Here is an 18247-nt window from a genome sequence, read left to right as displayed (position 1 = left end):
CCATAGCAACAATAACAAGCACATTTAGTGGTTTATCGAAACTAGACTTAGTCAATTCAAGAAAATATTTGATGAAGTTATCTTTTGTGTTGTTTCTTAGATTTATTTGTTGACTATATGATGAGATGTCTTTCTTTATTAAGACTGATACTACTTGTTTTGTTTTTTTTTTTTTTGGCTTAATAGCAGTTTTCTCGAATTACGATTTTGGCCTCCTAAGAAATAAACTACAAAACCGCCCCCTAAGTTTTGCAACTGTAGCAGTTTTGGCCTCCAAGACCAATTTTTTGTAAAAAAAAAAAATACACGTGGCACCTCACTTAGGGTGCTACGTCAGCGTAGACTGAGTCAAAATTGACCTTAGGGGCCAAAGCTGCCACAAGTGCAAAACTTAGGGGACAATTTTGTAGTTTTTTTTCTTAGGGGCCAAAATCGCAACTTTGAAAAAGTTAGGAGGTTAAAACTGCTATTAAACCTTTTTTTCTTTTTTTGTAAATTAACAATTATTTTTTTTATCTTCATTTCAACCGCCCTAATTTTTGTTCAAGTCCCTCCGCTATGCACAAAGGAAGTAATTCTAATAATATTATTAAGAGGTGAACATTATTATTTTAGTTGGTTCATGACACCAAATTATCAGAGTTGATTAAGATGATAAAAATGAAATAAAAATGTATTGACTCATTTTGGTTAAGAGTTTAATTGTGGTGGGTTGACGGTTCAAAATAGTTTTGCACACACAACCAATCAAAATATTTTGAATTGTCACGTTTGGTCCACATAAATTAAAATCATTAATTGATGTATCAATTCAGAATATTTTGATTGGTTGTGTGTGAAAAACTGTTTTGGACTGTCAACCAACCCACCACAATTAAACCGTTTTGAAGTGGTTCGATCAGTAACCTAATAATTCGACCATTAGCTCAATGTTGAGCCGATGATTGATCCGGTGTTTTTTTAAACTATGCTTGAGAGTGCTTTTGAGAAGTAAACATGCTAATTGAAAAGTTTTTTTTTTTTTTTTTTAAAGGATGCTAATCGAAAAGTTGATGTATCTGGAGTAAATATTTTTAACATGTAGATTGACTTTTCAATTATCATTTTTATTTTCTTGAAAAAAAATTATCTTTTTTTATTTATTTATTTTCGATTCCCGGAGTAATTTTCAATTATCAAAACCGGATCGGTCCATGAACCGATTAGAAAGAGCACTAAAAGTAGTGAAAGTTTGGGTAATTCAATTCAATTCAATTAAACTATCTTCTTCACCATTTCTCTGGAAAAAAATCGATGAAACTGAAAGAGTTAGAAGGTCACCTTGGTTCTCTCGACCAATTCCCTCAACCAAAGATTGAGCTTGAACAATACCCAACTGGACCTCACATCGCTTCGCGTATGCTTTTCACTGTAAATTTCTTCTCTTTATGCCCCAATTTAAGTTTTACTCTTTAAATATGCTAAAGTTTCATTCTTTTGCCTTATTCCATCTTCATTTTGTAGTACTTTGTTAATGGGTATTTTTTATTTTTAAATACCTTTAATAATATATGATTATTCTTTTTCTTTTTGGTGTTAGAAATGCGGGTGTTGCGTTGAATGTGTGGTAAGACTAGATGAGATAGGATAAGAAATGACAAAGTTAGAGAGAGTTGGGTAGCACTTATAGTAGAAAAGATGGTGGAAAATAGACTTATGTAGTAAGATAGTCAGAACACTATGGTGGAAAATTTGGTTTATGACAGAACACTATGGTGTAATTTGATCCATGTAGCCGACCCCACTTAGTGGGATAAGGCTTGGTTGTTGTTGTTGAAATACTTTCTATTCTGTTCTTTGTGCTTTGATAATCATATGGAAAGTTTTCATCCTGTTGCATTACATTACCATTGAGAAGGCACCACACACTAAAACTAACTAACACAATAGGGAGTTGGCTTGTCGTTCTTTTCACATCAGTTTTAATTCAAGGAAATAATCTGTAATTGAATCCCTTGTTTATATTGATCTATGAACTTCTTGCTACATCTGTGCCATTCAAACTAAATCATATATTCTTTTGAAGATTTTCTCGCACAGGTTCTCAATACTAGTATATTATTATTACACATAGAAGACTTGAAATTGCAGATGTTAGTAGGTTACTATGATACCATAGATTAAATATATGACATCCTAGGTTTTTGGCAAACATCAATATATACAATTTATTGATATATAATTAAAAAGAAGATGTACCCTCTTGAGATATATATCCTCCTCTAAGGATAAGTTGATTCACAGAGAAATTACCATTATTATTACCCCTAACCGCACCCTGATTTGAAAGAATATTTCCTTCAATTTGCATACGCGCATCGATAAGATTTTCTTAAGTCTTCAATCTTAATTTGATTAAGAATGTTATTGTTTCAAGTTCTATCCATAACAAGTGTAATTAATTTTTGGTACGTAGAAATGGAATATTAAGAGCTTGATGTCACCATTTTTGCCATATGATATCTCTAAGAGAGGTTAAACTATTATGTTATATACATAGTATGACAGGATCAATTTCTCAAACTGTCCTTCTTTCAAGGAATGATCTTGATCTCTTCTAAGTTGGACACTAGCATTAGTTCCCACAGTTAGGAACTAATGACTTGGAAGATTATTTCCCATGTGAATGTATAAATGTTTCCGCAACATTTTTTCCAGTAAATTTGTGCAAGAACATGCAATACAGAATTCCACAAACTGAAAGAGATGAAGTTTGAATACTTACTAGGACCACTAACTAGGAACACGCAATACTAACTATGTAGTCAGTGGAGAAATTCTAGGTGCTAACTCTGCTCCTCTCTGGTTTGGACTGTTTATGTTTTTTGTGCTCTAATAATCCTATGGAAGGTTTTCATTTTATGGTTGAGATTAGGGAGGAAGATAAGGTGGTTAGGATATTGTAGAAAATCAATCCAATGGTGTGCAAGCATGTGTTGATTTGCAAATAATAAGCTTATGGATGAGTGCAGTTTGTTTTTTTAATCTAAGAATATTTATTATAATTCTACATTCTGAAAGTCATGTTTCTATTGTGATTCGTGTGAATCAGGCCGAGAATTCTTTTGATGATGTGAGCAACAAAGTAGTAGCTGACTTTGGATGTGGTTGTGGTACTTTAGGCATTGCAGCTGCCCTTTTGAGTGCAGAGTAAGTTTCAGCTTTCTTTCTTGGATCTTTCATCAGTTTGTCTTTTATTTTTCTCAGTCATTTCCTTTACTTTATGCTATGTAAATCAGAGCTGAGACTATAATGACATTGATTATAGGTATACAAAATTTTGAACTACTATTTTATACAATCTACAAAAGGATTCTGATTCCCTGCATTAACTAATACACGTTTATACACATTACTTGATCTCGACAATTGATTTGAGATCTATTGGCGCAAATTAGAGCTTCATCAAATCACCTTTAAATAATCTACATCATCAATTTGAAAATAGACGATCAAAATCAATTACTTTCTCACACATCTAATGTGCGGAATCCAAATCCGTATGCAGAAGCTGTCATGAATGAATTTGTATTTCCTAATTTCTGAATTATACACTGTTTCACATACATGGTTTGTTGGAAATTCTGCTTTCATTGTGGTCCTCCCCTAGCCGCCTAACTGCAGCATTTGGGTTACCTTTATTGCAGCCTCGAACACCTTTAATGTGTTGGGTGTGAAATGGGTGGATTTAGTCCCACATTGCCGAGGGATATGGCCTGTGTAGTGTTTATAAAGCATGGACAGCCCTGCCCTCACTTTACAAGCCGGTTTTGTAAGGATGAGTTAGACTCAATATAAAATCCGAGACGGTTACTTAGAGTCCCTCCTTCCTAAATCAAATACCAAGTTCAAGGATGAAAATTCAAAGTTCATGTTTATTCAATTTGTGCTTCAAATTAAAAAATTGAGATTTTTTTTTTTCAAAATCATGTTATTAGAGATGATAATAAGTCTTCACTCAAAAAAAAATTGTTTCATAAGAAATCATGAAGATTAAAATTTGACGCATCTACACATTGTAAACTCATGATTTTCTAGGCCAAGGGTTGACAAACACTAGTCTATAGTCAAACATGATATTTTTTTTCTTGATTGTCAATTGTATTTTACCCCATTTCAAAAATACTTACAATTTCCTCTCTAAAATAATCAGACGCTCAAACATAAAATTCACATTAACTTTTTATAAAATCATAACCATAAAGAAGTTTAAAAATAATTATAAGATCATATCATATATAGATAAAAAATCCATTCTGATACCCGAAATATAAACTTTTATTTCTATATGATCATATAATAAGAACAGTTTAATAATTTATTGGGGAACAATATGAAAGAAAGTGAGGTTAAAGTGATTTGGTGGCTTCTCAATCACAACTGATATATAGTTGTTAGAAGTTGAACCATTGTTTGCGAAAATGCTGAGGATGTAATAGGTCTTATCTCTCCTATTAAAGGATAAACCTTCGATAATTTTCTCGAACTTCAATTTCGCCTCAGTAATTTGCTTGTTGTGTTCGGTAACAGCAAAGTTAGCGATATCAATCACATGTGGATCACTGATGTTCAGGGCTTGATTTGTGGCCGTTGAGGCAAACAAAACAAGGATAAGAAAAAGAGATTGAAATCTCATGATGTTTGTATTATAATAGATATCTCTTCAAGCTTTAGAAGTTTTGTTGGTGTGAGTAATCCTTAGCCAATATGTTGTTATATACACAAATTATATCAAATTGTTAATTTTTTTACTAGTGGAAATAAATATAATTAAGTCAAACCAGTTTTATTACTCAATCAAGTCAAATCTATAATATTATATAATAATTGGATTACATAAAAGTTGAATATTAATTCATTTAGTTGTATTCACAAAATATTACCTATTTTTCTTATTTATATTGCACATACGTTATATCAAGTTGGTAATGTTTTTATACTTGTGGAAATTAATATAATTAAGTAAAATATATATTTTTTTACTAACAAAGTCAAACCTATTATATTATATAAAATGATATTACATATAAATGGAATTTTTATTCATTTAAATATAATTATAAAAATAGATATTCTTATTTTTATTCATTTAAATATCAATTTGACTCAATATATATTCTTATTTTATATAACGTCAAGTCAAATATATATTTTTTTGACTCAATTAAGTCAAATTTATTACTAAACTAAAAAAAAGTAAATTTTTTTACTCCATTTGTTCCTACGTACACGTTACAGTTTATCACTCCACACATGTCAATGCACAACTTAAAACATTAATATCTTTAGTTATCTGTAATAAAAAATTATAAAAAGTTGATATTTTGAAAATATTCATTGAGCCAAATCGAACAACAACTTATATTATATTATAATTTATTTTTTCAGGGGAATTATATACTATTATTTGTCATTATATATTAGTAAAAAAATATTGTCAAAGTAGGTTATCTATCTATACTATATATAAAGAAAGTTAACTGTTTGTATTTTTATATTCATTAGCGCAATAAGATAAGTGGTCAGACTGGCACAAAGTGCCCATCTAAACTGTCTAAACGCTGGTGTTAATAATGCACATTGTTAAACTGCGATATGAACGGAGGGAGTATAGTATACTAGCATGGAAATGGGCACTCCCTTGCCTATATGTATGCTCTTTTTTGTTTTATTTTGTGCTAACCTGTGGATATTTTATTTTGTGCTAATCTGCCCTCACCTTACAAGTCGGTTTTGTAAGGATGAGTTAGACCCAATATAAAATCTGAGACGGTTACTTAGAGTCCCTCCTTCCTAAATCAAATACCAAGTTCAAGGATGAAAATTCAAAATTCATGTTTATTCAATTTGTCTTTCAAATGCTTTTTCTCCTCTCAATCGAGTAATATTTTAATATTACTATAATATTCTTTTGATTTGTGTTAGCGTTGATCAGACATGTTCTCAGCATTGACATTGATCCAGAATCTCTTGAAATAGCATCTCTTAATGCTGAGGAACTTGAGGTATTGTTCTTTTGCTCATTATATTGATGAATGGAAGTCTTAGGTTTCTCTATAACCAGGTTTCTTGTTGGAGGAAAAGAATAATCATGCTCAATTTGTTTTGAATGTTGTACATATGTTGAGTGACAAAGATTCAGACTTTTGATTTTTATTTGATCAATTTCATAAGTGCTTTAAATTTGTATATTTCATTTGAAGCAGTTGTTATTTTTATGTTGGCTGCTACTAAGTAATACAACTATTAATTTTGTTATTCAACCTAAACTGCAGCTGGACATGGATTTTATTCAATCTAATATCATGGACCTGAGATGGAGAGGTATTTTCAACGTCATCTTTGTCCTTCAATAGTATGATACCATCACATTGTTCAAGTTTTTGTCTTGAAGCATAACTAATATTTTTGGATATATAAATTCTGACCTTATTTCTGGAAATATTGGAGGACTGAATCTAAACAAGTTTATAAGCACTTTGATTCCATATCATATAAAATACTAGTTGATGATGGGCATAATTTTTTTTTTCTTCCATTTTTCAAGGGTTAATATTTTCTTATGAGTGTAATGTGTTTGAATGTTTTCTATGTATCAAACTTGGTTTATGTTTGAACTCTTGTGGTTGTATAACACACACCTAGGATTATGTTGCTTTCATTCATTGTGTTTGGGATTCAAAATGAATCTGATCATGTTGATTTTTGAACGTATTTGTAATTATCATTGACATTTTCTAACAACAATATGAAATGAAGGCTTACTGGCAAGTTCAGTTTGCTGATTTTCTCTCTTAGCTTTTTGCCTCTCCTTGCTTTGCTCTTAAGGATGTGCATATTTTGCTCTTAATTGGCTTCTAATTATGTGTCCAGGATCCTACTTGAGAGTATAATAGACTGACCTATATTTCTGAATTGTATCCTCATTGTATTGTATTGTATGAAGGAGGTCCGGGATATGTATGATCTCTGCTGCTAACAAATTAACCACTAACATTTGTCTATAAAAAATGCATGTTATTTACTGGCATTCAGTGTATTAGTGACTAACGATTATAGTAGTTGTCAAACAACATAATCTAGATTTATCTGTTGCTGAGAATTGTTTCTGCATCAAATTCATATGATATGATCATCTTCGTACTTTCGCCAGGTCCAATTGTTGATACAGTTATTATGAATCCCCCATTTGGAACTCGGAAAAAGGGTGCAGATTTGGATTTTCTTTCTGTTGCTATGAAGGTAAGCAATAGCATTGATGCTGGTTATAAAATAAACATATGATCTGACTGATGCAAACTCTAATATATTGTTCCATATTTTTGTTTCATTAGGTTGCTTCTCAAGCTGTTTATTCTTTGCATAAGACTTCAACAAGAGATGTAAGTCAGTTGCATCTTAAATTCGAGTTTTTCAAATGAGTAACTTAGTTCTGCGAGCTTCATTAGATTGATTTTGACCACCACCAACCAATATGTTTTGTTTTCCTCACTGATGTTCTTGTTTATTTCAATTAATGGATAGCCGCGACTCACGTCTATAAGGGTCTGTTTGTTACAGTTTTTTTCTGTGGAAAAATCACTGTTTTTTATGAAAATAAATAAATAAATTACTTTTAGGAGTAATCATCTGTTTGTTACAGATTTATAAAAAATTGATAGCCTAAAAAGTAAAATATATAAGCAGCTTCAAATGAGAAGATGTTTTAAGTAGCTTTATTTGAAAGTCATTCTCGATAACTGATAATTTTTTCAAGTGATTTATATTATGGTAAATAAACACAAATAGCTTCTGCTTTTTAAAAAATCTCTAAAAATTAATTTTTCGATTATTGAATATCAAAATCACTTTTTTTATAATCTATAACAAACCTACCCTAAATCTATGTAGCTCAACAGCATAAGTAAATTTCCCCCTTATATATAACAATACCATGGGTTGATTTTTATATGATTGCAGCATGTGAAACGTGCAGCCTTAAGGGATTTCAATGCTAGAAGTGCTGAAGTTATCTGTGAGGTGAGTGCAGTTTACAATATATTTGATATTTCGAAGTGATTTTGATAGATTAGTTTTCATGTTCCAGTGTTTTGTGTAGTAGTAAGCGTGGTGCAATTGTGGACAATTCTCATATTGTTGAAATCTGATATTTTTGTATGATTTGGCAGCTTCGGTTTGATGTACCGAAATTGTACAAATTTCATAAGAAGAAAGAGGTAGATATTGCTGTTGATCTCTGGCGTTTTGTACCTGCAAGTCATCAAAGCAGAGGCATTTAGTGTAGACAGAATTTGTGTGGTATTACAATAGATTATGATGAGATCTGCATTGGAGTGATTGAGTGCTTATTAGGTACTCTTGTTAAAAAATTATAAATGAGTGACGTGTACACGTGAAATCTGTTTAAGTACTCAAAATTGAGAGTTTATTGTCGATGCTAGAGCTTTGTAAAAAAGAAAAATCTTAGTAGTCAAAGTTTGAACTGTGAATCACCTTAAAGGCAAGAATTTAATAGTTGAGGAACTAACAAGAGTGCTTTGTCAAGTTGAGTGTTTATGGTTATCTTACATTAGTTGTTTCAAGGATGTGTGACAATGATTAATAGTAATGTTTCAGTAATCTACACCAAGAAGCATTAGTGATTAGTGTTGCCACATTATTTACTCTAGATATTATTATCACCGAATTGGCCTCTTAATGATTGAACTTATACTCAAGCATTTCTCCTTTTTTTCTCTTCTTTACCTTCACTTATTTTCCCCTCCTACAGATATATAAGATTATAACTGTAAGTTTCTTGACATGTTAAGATGACAGAACAAACATCAACATCATCTCTTGGAATTTATAATCTTGGCTCCAAATTGTGTCCACCTTTTTTATCTCCTCGTAGATAACAAGTGCCTCAGACATGCAAGAACTGAGACAGGGACTCTCTTAATTTCATTTAAGCTCTTCAGTGGTATAATGCACGGATCAAGAACTACAGTGTGAAACCTAACTTCAGCTCAACGTGATCAATAATTTTAGTATTTACTTGGTAAAATTAAATTGAGTATAACCAAAGCTCGCAAGTTCAGGATAGGACATACTCTTTTTAAATGGACAAAAGGGTTTTTACAAACTCATTTAGTTAAAAAAAAAAAAAAAAACTAGGTGATAGACCATAAAAATGTTTATAGGCATATTAGGCCGGTCAACTAAAATAAATGTAAATATATTTATTATATTTGATTTTATATTTTGTATTTTTTTAGAAGTACTTTGCATTAAGTTATAAATTTGCTATTTTTTCAAAATAATTTAAGCATATACTAACCTACATATATTTTTTAACAAAATTAAATATTATCATGAAATATAATTTAAATAGGAGATCATATAAAATCATATTCTTTAAGATTTCAAAATAAAATAGACATTTAAACATAGTAGCATTTCATACCAAATTTTCCATAAGACTAGATCATGCTTAAAAATAAGTCACAAGTAACATGTCAGATTTAGGTATTGAATTTTTTAAACACATCAGATTTAGGTAATAAAAAATTCATAAACATTACCTGAAAAAAAAACTCATAAACATCATGGCACCATAATAGAATGATTAATCAGAATAGTCAGAGACCATTTGCATTATCACTGCTTTGCGTGTTTGGGGTGGACAATGAAAAATCATTCTAAGTTTGTCTACATCTTTTATGACAGCACAATATATAAATTAGATCATAATTCATCTCAATGAGTTATAAAATACAAGGGAGTAGTTAACACAAAATCACATTCTTTAGTCATAAATTAACATGTTTTTTTATGAACTACATAAATCACTTTCTTGAGGAAAAAACTCATGAGTGATCTCAATGGAGTACAATGTATCCGTGAAAAGGAATGTTGTTGAAGAAAAAGAAGAAAGCAGGAAGATGAAGTTGAAACTTAGGAGTGGTGGAAGAGAAGAACCACATGGGGCACGTGAATATGCAAAAGATTGTTGGGATGACTGCTATGCCATAATCGAGATTTCAACAAACTTAAATCCCTAAATTAAAAACTAAATCTCAACAAGGAACATAACCATTTAACACCCAAGAAGACAAAATCGAAGATGTTTGTTGTGGTTGATGCTTCATTTTCACGGCCACAGTTGGAGTTGCCATGAGTCTAACTCATTCCGGTGTTTGTGAGGGAGACCACAAATTCAATTTACGTAGAAAGAGATGTGGATGTAACAAGGACTTATCAGTGTCATTTTGTTATGTTAAAAATGTGTCTTTGGCTGTAACAAGATAAAATTAGAGTGTAACTAGAAAAATTAATTATTTTTATGTTGATTTACAAATATAATCATTAATGTCAAATATTGATTAAAAACTGAAAGCAGGGTCAAAAATTCAAATCTAGCCCAAATAAAAAGAATTGTACATTTCTTGACCCAAAAAAAAAAAAAGAAGAAAAAGAATTGTACATTCCGATATGCTTCCTATCTTAAACTATTTTTTGGCTCCACCACAAAGAGTTTCAAGTAGGCTTCATGAGCAATAGATCTGCAATTGATTCTGGTCCATACTTCTTAACTAACTCTTCCTGTTCCACCACCAAATCACACTCAAATTAGTAGCAATGTTTGAAAGGGTCTTGTTAACCAGTGCCCCGGGGGCACTGGTTAAGGAAGCAAATGTAGTAATATTTGCCTTGAAAGCTGTATAATCAATGCATTAAAAGATTAAAAAGTGTCTTTTTTGACTTTCACTTTCTTCATTTAGCTTCCTTAACCAGTGCCCCGGGGGCACTCGTTAACATTTTCCTATTTGAAAACAGAGCATTGAGAACCACAATACAATACTCAGAACTAACTTCTTCATAAACCAATATCAAAAGCTTTGAATAAATAATTGTCATCTAACAAAATTAACTTGGCTACCTTCATGTTAGGTAACTTAGATAATTAGCTGTACTACCTAATTAGAAAGTTTGTTACAAAGAGATATCATAGGTTATAAATAATAGGTAGAAGAGATTAGAGAGGCCTACTTCTTTATTTGGAAAAAAAACTTCGAATGGGAGAGATTCAGTTATTATATATAGACTTTTCTATCAATTTATACTACTTTTTTTCTGTATTCAGAATCAGTTCCTATCGACTTGCATAACAACCTTCTTACACAAGAAAAATTAGCAACTTTTACTACCTTCCAAGACCTTCTTAAAAAATATGTTTGGCCGAGCTTCTCCTTTTACAGAGTAGGAAAGCCTAAAATAAGCCGGGCCAATCGCTACCTAAGTGGCGGTGGTATCATACTCAAAGGTGGGTTACGTGCTATATAATTTATTTATGATATACTATTGGAGGGGAAAAAAATTGCACAGGAAAACAATTAACTCAGAGACGAGCCATGTCAGCAAAGTGCAGGTAGCCAAGTTAGGCACATCAGATGGACAAGTGGGAGTAGGGAGTGTGTGAGGAGAGGTGTGAATGTGAGTAATATGTAATGAAGTTGCCCATTTAACAAGAAAGTCCTGAACAACATGATGTGCGATTTTATATAGAAGGGGAATAAGAATTGAATAAGGGATATAACAAAATGTAGGTAGAACCGTAGAATGAGTTAGTGAGAGTATGTGGTTCCTAGTTCATTCTCCTTTTACTTATATAAGTTCCTTTTCTGTTTGAGTACTGCATTTGACGCAATGTATATGAGGATTGTCATGTCACGGCATCTTCTCTAGCGATCCTTCTTTAATGAATACTAAAACGGGGTAGAGAGGATTTATAATTCCATCGTGTGTTGCTGCTAATTATTTTAAAATTGAGTTTTACTATATCAAAATTCACAAATTTCTAGACATCCATGCAGAGAATACAAGTTGGTCTTTTGATGGATAGGGATGAGACTTTTGAGGGGATTGACAGTAAAAGGGTCTAAGGAGTTTCTCATTTGACTCTGCTGAATTAGGAACAGTAAACAATGGCACCCTAGAGGGATTGTTTTGAGGTTATGTTTATGGTTCAATTTGAGGACAGGGTGAATGTTTTTTGGGGTGTATTCTCAGTACTTGACAATACAACCCACCGAAAGGGATTGTTGGTACTTGACCTAATGAGTTAGTTACCAATTAGTTGGTTAATTGGAAATTGTTAGACAAGTGAGTCATGATGTCTATAAATAACAAGGGTTGAGAGGGAGAGAATAGAAAAACAAAGATTGTGGAGCATTGACCAAGAGTTGGTTCTTGGGCGGTAACCAGTAACGACGTGAATTCCACTCATTAATAATAATTGCCTTAAGATTTTGAGATGATATATGGTGTTAAGCCCACTGTGGGTTCCTCTTTGCCAATTGACGGGATTCATCTTCAATTTTCGACTCCACCTGACCTCCTAACAGTTTTCATTTCTTCCTTTTATTAATTACGAAAGTATCACCTAGTTTTTTAGTTTATTTAATTGTTTCTCATGCAAATATTAGAAAACAAGATGGCATTTTTCTAATGAAAAGCGAAAACAGAAAATATTTTCTCAAACCAAACAAGTATCTTAGTTGAATGAATGATATAAAACTCAACAAATAAAGAGGGGAGTTAAAATGATGGACCTCAATGGAATCATTTTCATTGGCGAGCTCCAGACATTCCTCAGAAAGCTTAGCAAGCGTTTGTGCTAGGACAGAATTTTCATCCTTAAGAGTGTCTATCTTATTATATAGCTCTTCACATTCTTGCTGGCAAGGCACAAATAATGAGAACATCAAATGAAATACAAAGTTCAAGAACATGATAAAGTTTTATAAATTATGTAATCCAGGAGGAAACTATAACAAATTCACAAGAGATGTAAGAAACGTCAACGAGAAGCACAAGTAAAATTTTCAACTTCCACAATAATAATGGAAGATAACATTTGGCTGTTTGGGAAGCCAAGATCCTATGATCATACAACAACAATAACAATAAAAGTCTGCTCTTTTACCACTAGGTGGATTCAATTACATGGATCAATCGATGACATAAAGCCCTACCATGTATAATCATAATCATGTACCCTACAATCATGTTCCAAATAAAGGGAAAGATTGTTGAGAATATAAGTCGATAATAAAGAAACTATTAGTTTACGTTTTTTAAAAAATTATACTGTTAATATAAACATGTCATTGAAACTGATCATCAATGAAGGAAACTAAGACCTCAGAACATCGTTTCTTTGATATTTTGCTATCTAGCTCTCAATAGTTATCAGTATATCTATCTTTACTGTCTAAAATACAGCTTAGCTCCCAGAGTTTTGTTATGTGCTTTAATAAATAGGTGGTTGCAAAGTGATTAATTTTGTATTTGTCACTGCCATTTAAATGCATGTTTAGGACATAAGGTCACAAGAAAAAGCAAAGGAAAATAAAAACAAGAAAGTGATAAAATGTCAAGTAGAAAAAATAGGACATCAACCAAACACAGCTGTTTTGTTATCTTAATTACTTAATAAGTTAATTAGCTCATCATAACATTTAATAATTTATTAAATAAAATTAGAGTACGGAGTTGAAAAAAACTTTTTGGGACTAAACGATGAGATCCAATAATGAAAATGAACCACCATCATTTTCTTTCTACATTTTAATCATGTGCAACCAACCCATTGTCGAATTTATATACATTTCAATATTTTCTGTAATTATGAGGATAACTATGTATAACGGAACCACAAAACCTGCTGCAATGCACCAGTCATGGTCTAGTATGTACCTGTTTCTTTATCTTTGATCTTTTAGCTGATTTCCTGTTTGACAATCTTTTTCTTTCTCTTCTTATGTCATCACCTTCCTGTCAAAAGAAATGCAGCTAAATAAGAAATACTAGACTCTGTGCCAGATAGTTATGAATCAAACTTAGCAACCTTGAGAAGGAATTTACTTACTGAAATGTATTCCCCATACATATTTAGCTAGAATGCTAGATTGAAAAATGGTTGTAGCATGAAATGCTTAAAGAAAAAAAAATGCATACTAAAACAAAATAGTTTTTTTAGACAAGTTGAAATTTAAGTTCTTACAAGATCAGTTGCGCATGCAGGAAAACATTCTATAACTATTGCCAATTTGGCATGGCGTCGTGGATCATACAGATATTTTTATAGGACTAGGTAGATGGTGCAACTATGCTAGCCAACAAATTTAAGCAAATCTAGCAAGATTCGAGATGGAAAATGAACAATTTAAATCCTATACATACAATGTGTCGATGGGGCATCTCATGTGGGTATAATAGCTTAAGCTTTCAAGAGAATCCAGCCTTAGAGTTTTATTTTTGCGACCTCCATTTTTCTAAATCTATGTTACATCGACGCTTCAAATTGAAGGCGTGTTCGAGTGTTTGACATTTGTCAGTGACCGACACTTGTACGAAACTAACACCCATGGTTACATTCCATCACTTCTATTTTATTAAATTATTATTGGTCTACATGTTTGTGTCTGTTTTATAGTTCTAAAAAAGTTATGTTGTAACACGAGGTAGTGTGGACTTATTGGAAAAGACCGAGTCCTACATTAGTGCTTAATATGTCCTTATAAAGCTAGGACATTCCTTACCTTACGAGTCGGTCTTATGAGATTGAGTTAATTCCAATATCAAAGAGTGCCTATAACTAGTGTTTTCAATCGCAGATGACACAAAATGGCAGTTCATTCAAATTCGGCTACACAACATTGCTACAGAGCATCTATTTAACAACACTGCCTATAACATGTGTGAATGATTGAACATGTTAAAGTGAGATTTTCCAAGTGTGTGCATATCATAATGATTCAAAAGAGATTTTACCAGTTATCTTACTAAAAAACTGATTATTCTTCTTGTTTAGCTAATCCACAAAAAAAACTTTTCAAACATGCAACAAAAAAGCAAAGAAGTTATAATACCATATTTTTAAGTTGAGCATCAACATCAACGTCAACAACGTCGGCATCAGATTCCTTGACGACTGTCCCTAAATTCTGAGCCAGACCAGATGGATTTTCTACAAGGAAACAAGATGCAAGACTGTTAAGTCACATGAGCTGCAGTTCATGTCTTTGGAACTATTCACCTTCTGAAATTCAAATTACAGATCATAATAAAACATGATTTTTTATTATAAGATAATCAAAAGGAAAAACCATAATCTTACCATCCGCAGTAATCATGTTAGATTTATGCTTCTTAGTTAAAGGAGAATCCTGCCACAGAAAGGATGTAATTAGACTTTTTCGAAGAATTTAACCATATGACCTGTACTAAAGAATAATTTTAAAGCCTTAATAAACTACTCATTTCTTAAGTGTTCTAACTTCGAAACATAACAGTGGCACAACACATTAACATTCATCAACCACATATTTATATGAAAAATTAAACGATCAACATACTTTGTTACTGTCATTTTGATCTCCCTCTGGTGATCTCTTGCTTCCACTTGCTGCACTGCGCACACATAATTTTTTATTCAGACTTGGGAAATTGCTATCAACAAGTTTAGCCGAAGAACAAGAACAAATTGTACCTCATTGAGGTTCCATCCCTGTCATTTTTGGGTGCAGAAGACTGGTTTCCAAATTCTCTTGATTCCCCAGTCATTAAACTTACAGGTTGTGAGTTTCTAGCAAATAAGTTGAAATCTTGGTTTTTTTGGCCAAAATTTCTGTGTACCATTTCTGAAAAAGCCTTTGCAGCATCCTGACCAAAATGCATAAACATTCATATATGAATATACAAACTCATACACAATTCATTATGGAAGTTGTTCTAAGATAAAGAAATGTTCATTAAATCATTCCACTAGTAATTGGTAACCCCAACCCCACCCTAAAGAAATATGAAAATTTCACTAAATATATACTAACCAGAAAATGAATTTCATAGACATTATGATAGAAAAAATAAATTAATGAAGCGCAATGAATATATCTATTGAAAGGTTTAGGCTCACCTCAACAACTATGTGGGGTTTATTGGACAGCCTCACGGGACCATGTAGAGCATCACGTTGAAGTAGTGCATTGTTTGCCTGCACCAAACAACAAAGAATGTGAAAGTGAAGCAGATGACTGGTCCCTCTGTCCTAGTCTAAGAAAGAAGCATGCCGTACAAAGCAGTAATATGTATATTACCTGATTTTGCAAGATGTACTGATGATACAAGTAAGGAGCAGCTGCAAGTGGATGGTTATAAAAAGTATTTGGAGTAGACCCAGGATTGTAATAAGCCTGTTTGAAATTTAAAATAAGATAAAATGAGTCAGTTTTTTTCTCTATGTAAAAGACGAAGTTACGTGACCAAGATACCATCACAAATTGGTTCAGAGTAGAAAATGTTTTACACCTGCATAGCTGTAGTCCAATGTGGTAACATAGGTTTGTTTGGAGTTTGCTGATAGAGAGAAAAATCAAAGTAAAATAGAGCATATCAGATATAAGAAGATTGCATTGCACATAAAGAAAATTAATTAAGATAGCCATAACATGATTTACTGACATCATCTTGAGGCACCGTGAAATTGTAAGGTCTTCCAAACGGAGTGGATTCTTCCTTCCCCATCAAGATTGAGAAACTTGTGAATCCTGTAGCTTCCTGAATCAATATTTGCTTTTAAATCAAAACACCAAAATAATGTACAATTATGAACATAATGTCAAAGAATATTTGGCAGACTATCTAGATAGTTACATTAGAACTTCATCAATTACTTGACCAACCATAAAAGAGAATATATACACAGAAATGAATAAAAGTGATCTATTTCTTTTCAACCAATACCAAATTGAAAATTTTCCTTCAATTTAAACCTGACCAGTATTGTCAATCACAAATGCGGAAAATGGTAGTTTGTTCAAATTTTGCAGTGCAATAGTTACAGTGCTATAGCAGAACAATAAAGATTTGTACAAGAACGGAGGAGCGAAAATAAACCTTTTCTTGCTTGATTAACAAGAAAAGGAAAGAAAAAGTGGTAATTTCTCTTTAACACTCTTATAACATTTAATGTAAAAATATTTCAGTGATTAATACACTAAATTGTTTGAGAATTTTACTTCTCTACTAAACTAGACTCCAACAATTACAAATCCCTCAATTTTGTAAAAAAATCCAATTAAAAAACACAATGTAGGTTAAACCGTGTATTCAATATTTCAATTACACAATCCACTATCAACAAGAAAACCTAAAAAATATCATAATCATACTCCAATTGAAACTGAATTTTTAAAAATAAAAACGTTACACAACGAGTACAGCATTGCCAAAATTTTAAGTCTTAACCCTCTGATTCCGAACAAAAGGTTCTGGTAATCCGAAGTTCATCTCAAATGAAAGTAAAGTCAGACAAATAATTGTTTTCGATAGGGTTCGAACTCGAACACCTATCAATCAATCAATAATATTAAAGCAAATAGGAATTCAAAAAGAAAAGATTTGAAAATTACCAGAGAAGTGAAACTGAAGAAGTTCGTGAAAACGAAACGGTGAGAGAAAGTTCTGTGGAGAAGAGAAAGAGCGCGAAAGACACGTTTGCGTAATGTAAACTCTCACTCACTCCGATAAAGCCCAAACACTGTTTTATTCATCAATCAATCTTCAAAAGAGTTTTCATTTCGTTATGGTGAATCTGGGTCGTTGGATAGATTTTGATTTTGATATTGACGGTTAGATTGTTTTTAACGCTTGAAATTTCTTCGCTGCGTCTTTGTTTGATGCATGGGATTTTGGATCATTATTAATTAATTTGATTCAAATTTTTTTCTTAACAAGAAAATATTTTTTAACTTTTTTTGTGGAATTGTTTTTTATGACTTGTCCTTTTCCGGAATAAAGTATTCCATGTTAGAAAAAATTGAAACGTTTTCAATACTCTATATGACTTTCTTTTTAGGATGACTTTTAGTGACTTTTTTCTTTTATTTAAATTTTCTTACTTGATATTTTTTGTTTAATTAAATGATTTAGTTTAATCTTAATTTTATATATTGAATCAAATCAAATATAATTATTTTACTAAAAAACATTATGCTGAATTTTCTTCGGGTTTAAACAAAAAAGAGATGCACGGTAAAAATGTAGTGTGATATGGACCGCAAAAAAAAGTGTTGAAGCACTATAAAATTACTCCCTCCGTCCCTATATGTAACCACCATTTTCCTCTAATAAAAGGGTGTTTACATATAGGGACGGAGGGAGT

The 18247-nt window shown here is 31.9% G+C and overlaps 2 protein-coding genes across 2 annotated transcripts; one reads left to right on the top strand and one right to left on the bottom strand.

Annotated features, from left to right (window-relative positions):
• Positions 1-1163: 1163 nt before the first annotated feature.
• On the top strand, positions 1164-8684 carry LOC146953483 (S-adenosyl-L-methionine-dependent methyltransferases superfamily protein). The gene is made up of 8 exons (XM_085710244.1): positions 1164-1410; positions 3092-3189; positions 5975-6044; positions 6315-6363; positions 7193-7281; positions 7374-7421; positions 7999-8058; positions 8208-8684. The coding sequence occupies exons 1-8, from the start codon at positions 1294-1296 to the stop codon at positions 8316-8318; spliced, it is 642 nt and encodes a 213-aa protein (XP_085566370.1). The 5' UTR covers positions 1164-1293; the 3' UTR covers positions 8319-8684.
• Positions 8685-10331: 1647 nt separating this feature from the next.
• Positions 10332-17784, bottom strand: LOC146953482 (light-inducible protein CPRF3-like). The gene is made up of 12 exons (XM_085710234.1): positions 17496-17784; positions 16546-16641; positions 16393-16440; positions 16182-16277; positions 16001-16078; positions 15575-15747; positions 15441-15495; positions 15203-15251; positions 14955-15052; positions 13780-13857; positions 12633-12758; positions 10332-10623 (listed from the first exon to the last, which is right to left on the bottom strand). Exons 2-12 carry the CDS (start codon positions 16606-16608, stop codon positions 10558-10560), a joined length of 930 nt encoding a protein of 309 aa, XP_085566360.1. The 5' UTR covers positions 16609-16641; positions 17496-17784; the 3' UTR covers positions 10332-10557.
• Between the last annotated feature and the right edge of the window lie 463 nt (positions 17785-18247).

The sequence above is a fragment of the Medicago sativa genome, chromosome 1 (genome assembly GCF_051527215.1).
Source record: "Medicago sativa cultivar Bolivia chromosome 1, Bolivia_mono, whole genome shotgun sequence".
NCBI lineage: Eukaryota > Viridiplantae > Streptophyta > Magnoliopsida > Fabales > Fabaceae > Medicago > Medicago sativa.
The sequence above is the reverse complement of the archived record's forward strand: the minus strand, read 5'-3'. Positions and strand labels throughout refer to the sequence as shown.